This window comes from Raphanus sativus, chromosome 9, assembly GCF_000801105.2.
Source record: "Raphanus sativus cultivar WK10039 chromosome 9, ASM80110v3, whole genome shotgun sequence".
Lineage (NCBI taxonomy): Eukaryota > Viridiplantae > Streptophyta > Magnoliopsida > Brassicales > Brassicaceae > Raphanus > Raphanus sativus.
Window position 1 is genome coordinate 17,222,912 of NC_079519.1, and position 6,533 is coordinate 17,229,444.

At 38.3% G+C, this 6,533-nt stretch overlaps 1 protein-coding gene across 1 annotated transcript; it reads right to left on the reverse strand.

Moving 5' to 3' along the window:
• Positions 1 to 54: 54 nt before the first annotated feature.
• LOC130500123 (uncharacterized) lies at positions 55 to 3,502 on the reverse strand. The gene is made up of 8 exons (XM_056994839.1): positions 2,575 to 3,502; positions 2,398 to 2,510; positions 2,006 to 2,161; positions 1,503 to 1,920; positions 1,295 to 1,352; positions 933 to 1,217; positions 742 to 847; positions 55 to 660 (listed from the first exon to the last, which is right to left on the reverse strand). Exons 1-8 carry the CDS (start codon positions 3,500 to 3,502, stop codon positions 55 to 57), a joined length of 2,670 nt encoding a protein of 889 aa, XP_056850819.1.
• Between the last annotated feature and the right edge of the window lie 3,031 nt (positions 3,503 to 6,533).

A 6,533-nucleotide genomic window follows, 5' to 3' on the forward strand; every position in this document is an offset into this window, starting at 1 on the left:
TTGGAAAGTAACCAACTAAAATGTAATGCTAAACCCAAAAAAGAATCAATGAAATCAAACGTATATTCCTTCACAATCATCTCTGACATTCTCAGCCTCATCTGATATGTCTTCAAGACACATATCTATATCCGAAGGCAGTGGTCCTACATCTGCATGTCCATCTTCAGGTTTCTCATCACTGTATCTTCTACATGGACCCTTCATAACTACATACCAACTCGATTCATCTGTGTCCCTTGAGTAAAATATTTGTCTCGCTTGAGATGCTAAAATGAATGGATCCTTTGCAAAGGATATGTGGCTGTGATTAAAATTAACCAGCGTAAAGCCATCCTCCACTTTCACACCGTTACCTTTAACTGCCCACTCACACTTGAATATTGGGACGTAGAAGCCATTGTAGTCTAGTAATATAATATCAACTACTCTCCCATAGTAGGATACAACGTCGACCACCTGAGCTGTGTCCTTTGCACTAGATCTACACATTGCTGTTGCCTCATAGTAAACACCACTATTCTGACTTAGCCTATGGACCACATTTGTGTGAAATCGTAACCCATTCACAATGTATCCTGTGTAAGATCTGGCTATACTACGAGGACCATAAGCCAGCCACTTCAGAGTGTCTTCCTCATCAGGTGAATCAATAGATATCTAAAATTTATTCCATAAAAAAAATGTCAACTACACAACATGGTATAAAGTCAAATAAAAACATATATAGTACTAGCAGACCTGTTGCTTTAGCCACGCTGCAAATTTTTCAGTGTGCATACGCCATAAATAAGTTGCATCCCTTTGACATCTACCATTTGAGTCTTGTAGATGTTGTAAATGAGCACTTGCATATGGAAAAAGCAAACCTCAAAACTGGAATCTTATAAAAGTCACAATCAAACCTATTATATGTACTAAGAGAAACTTACTCAATATATGGATCCACCATGGCCGTGTTCTGTATTACAGCAAGATGAGCTATTTTTAACTCGGCATCCGAAAACTGGAATGAGCGGGCGGCTGATATAGGACGACCTTCGAGGATGGACTGACTCTCATACTCAGTGTTTCTGTCCTCTTTTTCTTGTACATTTGTTGAAGTAGTCAAGAAAGCCGAGCAGAACTTCATGCACTCATCTGCAAGATAAGACTCAGCTATACACCCCTCTGGTCTTGCTGTGTTTCTGACATAGTCTTTCAAGACTTTCATATACCTGATTTAAAAGAACATAGAATTTGATTAGTAAGTCCATTTTGACGATTAATTATTTTTTTTCAGTGGAGAACATACCTTTCAAATGGATACATCCATCGGAAATGGACCGGACCACCAAGTCGAGCTTCTCTGCCTAGATGCACACACAAGTGAACCATGATGTCGAAGAAACTGGGTGGCCAAAATCTTTCAAAAATGCAGAGAGTCTCCACGATTTCGGATTCCATTTGCTGGAGTTGTTCCTAATCGATTACTCGTTGGCATAGAAGGTTGAAGAAAGCACATAAGCGGAGAATGGCTACCCTAGGACCCTTAGGTAGTAAGCCCCTGATTGCTACTGGCAGCAGTTGTTGCATTAGGACGTGGTAATCATGAGATTTGAGTCCCATCACCTTACACTCCTCTAATGATACACAACTAGATATATTAGCACAGTAGCCATCAGGACCTTTAAAATCATAGAGCCGCTTACAGAAGATGTGTTTCTCTGACTTTGATAAAGACCAGGGAGCTGGTGGAAGTAATGTCCTTTTTCCCTGAGCTTTTGGATGCAAATCCTTCCTGATACCAAGACTTTCAAGATCCTTTCTAGCCTTTAGACCATCCTTTGAATTGCCACAATGTAACAATGTCGCAATCAAGCTTGCAGGCACATTCCTCTCCACATGCATAACGTCTAGATTATGCCGAACAGGAAGCTCCTTCTCATGACAAAGAAAATAGAGAAAAATATCAGAACAACTCTTACAGACTTAAACATTTAGTAAATCATAATTTTAAACATACCTCCCAATAAGGCAATGAGAAAAAAATGGAACGTTTTTTCCATCTAGACAATTCCTCTTCGTCTTTATCTCCGACATCTTCATCCTCATCAGATCCACTTAGTTCCTCCTCATTATCAGATGGTATGTTAACTCGAGTAGCCCTCTTTTTCCCAGCCTGTTTTCTATTACCAAAAACATTCTTGTAATTTCTCAACACAAATGAGACATTCCTGCCTGTGAGTAGCCTTCCCTTCGTCCCATGTTCTGTTTTCCCATCAAACCAAGCCTTCTTTCCTCTAAAACTATGCAAGGGAGGCAAACTTTTCCGGTGGCCCATAAATACAAACTTCCTACTATTCTTCAGCCACAAACTATCTGTGTACTTCCCGCATATAGGACAACCCATTTTACCCTCACTTTACAACCAGCAAGATTCCCATAAGCCGGGAAATCACTAATAGTCCAAAGTAGCATTGCCTTAAGGGTAAAGGTAGTCTTACTAACTGCATCGTATGCTGGCTCGCCTATTGACCAACAAATGTTTTAAATCTTCAATCAAGGGCTCTAAGTAAACATCTATACTATTACCCGGTTGATGTGGTCCTGGAATCAGCAGACTGAGCATTATGTTCTCCTCCTTCATACATAGGTCAGGAGCCATGTTGTAATTCACCAGTAACACAGGCCAGCAACTGTATCGGCTGCTCTTCATACTAAAGGGATTAAACCCATCTGTTGAAAGCCCAAGTCGCAAATTCCTCTCCTCCGCTGCAAACGACGGATACTTGTCATTCATTGACTGCCAAGTAACAGAGTCTACTGGATGGCGCAGTTTCCCATCTATGCTCTTGTTATTGAAATGCCATCGTAAATCCATTGCAAGTTTCTCCGATCTGAACATCCTTTTCAGACGAGGTATCACTGGAAAATATCTCAAAACCTTCTGTGGAACACCCTTCTTGATTTCACCAGTATGCATGTTGGTCTTCCATCTAGACGCTTTACATGTTGGGCAACTCTCAGCCGTCTTCAGCTTCTTTCTAAATAAGCAGCAGTCGTTAACACAAGCATGAAACTTTTGATATCCCATATCAAAAGTTTTCAAGAACTTCTTGACATCATAAGTTGATGTGTGCAGCACATTGTCTTCAGGTAACATATTTGGCAATGTTTGCAGCAAGTCATCAAAGCTCTTGTCTGACCACCCATTCTGAGACTTAATCCTAAACAATGAAACTACAGCTGATAGCTTGCTATGACTCGAACACGTCGGATACAAGGGGGTTTCAGCCTCTGCAAGTTTTGCTAAAAACTCATCTTCTTTCCTGTCCTCACCCTCAACTGACTCACGTAACTGTGACCCCCGGTTAGCTAAATCCTCATCTAGACAGTTTGCAGCTTCATATAAACTAAGAATCTCAGCATTCCAGCATCTATCTTTAACATCCCCTAAATCAACAGAGCTACCATCTCCATGGTGAAACCAATCCGACCGTACCTTGTAAGCATCATCCATTCCATTTATAACCAAATGAGAGACAACCTCCTCACTTGTATGGCGATACAGATTACGACATCGGGCGCATGGACATACAATCTTCCCATTAACTCCTAACTTATCAGTAACACCATTGACAAAAGCTCGGGCAGCTCTTTCGTATGCAGAATCAACTCTTAAGTTCATGAAAAAAAAAAGTTATAACGAGAATTTGTGAAATCTATAAGCTGAACACTTAAACAAATGTACATACCTACTTAAATGAACCCACGACTTGTCCAACATTAGTAAGACCCTTGCCACAGTTCAAACAAGTGTACATGGTTCAAGCAACAATGAGAATATAAATTTTGCTTCAACGTGTAAACAGCAAACGACAAGACAAATGTCTACAAAAGTATACAAACGATTAGAAAATGTGAATAAGTGATCGATGTGTCTAACCTCGACAGAATATAGAAGACGCAAGCTTGTGAAGTCACGAACCCGCACCTGCAAAAAAAAAAAAAGAACTGATCGATTAATGGAAACAAATATGAACCGAGAACCTAACTAATCACAACTTGAATCAATCCAATCTAACACCTATCTACTTTCACAACTTCAATCAATCAAATCTAAGACCTATATAATTTCACAATGAGGGTTGGTGAGCGATGAGAGATTACGGTGAAGAGATGTTGTGCAGAGGGAGGGTTGGTGAGCGATGAGAGATCGAGGCGGAGATGGTGGAAAGAGGTTGTGGAGAGGAAGGTTTGGTGAGCGATGGAGTCGTAGATGGAGGAGAGAGGATGTGAAGAGGAAGGGAAGATGGAGAAAACGCGGCGGAGATGGTGGAGAGATGATGTGGAGAGGAAGGGTTGGTGACTGATGGAGTCGGAGATGGTGGAGAGGAAGGGAAGACGGTGAAACCAGTCAGAGATGGTGGAGCTCGATGGAGGTGGAGAAGAAAGGGAAGACGGAGAGAACGAGGTAAATTTTATCCCTTTCTATTATTATTTTTTTAATGCTATGAAAAGGTTATGTTCTTAAAACATACCGCCTAAATCCATTTTTTCACTAAGTGTTGGCGCTAATCCTAAAAACTTGGGTGATTAGTGATTTTTTTTTTATGTTAACTGTTTTCTCGGCATAGCATTAGTAAAATGCTATAACTTTCCTAGCTAGACTTACAAATACTTTTCCATAGCAGTTAGGAAAATTGTGCTATCTTAATCTGCTATCAATACCTATATTTGTTGTAGTGGTTGTTTAAATGAAATGAAGAGTGCTAGATTTAGGGCTTTTATTCAGGAATAGAGATTATAATATCTATAAATGCCTAAGAACAATACTTAGATTCACCCCTGAGGTGAACTTAAGAATTCACCTCTTTTCTTATTCTAATCAAGTTACCATATATAGATTAATGACACATAAATAAATAAATAAATAATAAACTTTTAAAATACTAAAATAGTTAAAAAATAATAACGAAAATTTTAACCTTAAACTTTAAATCATAAATTTTAAACCCTAAATCTAAACACAAACTCTAAACCCAAATTTTAAATTCTAAATTTTAAACTCAAACCCTAAACCCTAAACCATAAACTCAAACCTAAATTATATACCCTAAATCCTAAATCTAAACTCAAATCTTAAACCCTAAACCCAAACCGTAAACCCTAAACCTAAAGCGTAAACTCTAAACCCAAACTCTAAACCTAAACCCTAAACTTTAATCTCAAACTGTGAACCACAAATCCAAACTCTATACCCTAAAAGTTTGGGTTTAGAGTCTAGATTTAGGTCTAGGGTATAGGTTTGGGTTTAGGGTTTAGGATTTAGGGTATAAAATTTAAATCTGGGGTATAGGTTTGGGTTTATGGTTTAGGGTTAGGGTATATAATTTAAATCTAGGGTATAGGTTTGGATTTATGGTTTAGGGTTTGAGTTTAAAATTTGGGTTTATGGTTTGTGTTTAGATTTAAGGTTTAAAATTTATGATCTAAAGTTTGGTTAAAATTTTTGTTATTATTTTTTAGCTATTTTAGTATTTTAAAAGTTTATTATTTATTTATTTATTCATTTATGTGTCATTAATCTATATATGGTAACTTGATTAAAATAAGGAAAGAGGTGAATTCTTAAGTTCACCCTAGGGGTGAACCTAAGTATTGTTCAATGCCTAACAAGTTGTTTGCATGATACCATAGAACTAAGTCGCTTAACTCTAAGTGATGTCTCACCGGTTAAATAATCTAGATCTCTGGCCTCAACTGTCGTATGTTGACGCAGAAAAAGAGTCGATCGATATCCTTTAGAGATAACGATCGATAGACCTTTCGCTCGGCGATCGATTCACCGGTCAAAATATCGATCGACGGCTTCTAGATATGCCTAGGCGCGAGCTGATAATAAACACTAGATCTCAAGGAGGACGGTTAGCTCTTCTCCAAGGAGATACTAGTTCAAACAGATAATTCAAGATATCAAAGATCCTAGTGATATATATTCTAGTTAGCTACTCTAGAACAAGCTTAGGATGCAATCTATTTGATGAATATCACAACTTAGCAATTATAGTTTGGGACTAATCCCACAAACCTATTTAAAACCTAGATCTAACAAGTATACTACTCAGACATAGCTAAGCAATTGATAACAATAGATAGATGAAAGAATTGCATAGATAGAATAAAGTAGAAATACAAAAGGAGATGACAAATCTCTCCAATCTCTCAAAACAAGTAAAACTCTAGTCTCTCTCTCACACTCTCTGCTTTGCCTCTCTCAAGACTTGTGTTTCTTAGACTCTTCAAAAGCTTGCCGTCAAAAACACTTAGCAGGAATATTTAAGCATTTCCATTAGGTTAGTAACTCGTCAGGGGCAATCTCGTAATTTGGTGAAGTCTTGGTGAAGTAGTCGGCTAAACCATTTCGTCCTCGATATCGCGATCGACAACACTGATTGTGTATCGATCGATTATAATCTTCTAGTACGTGGATCTTCTCAGCTACATCGATCGACAACTCTGGATGAGTATCGATAGATTCTTATCGCAAT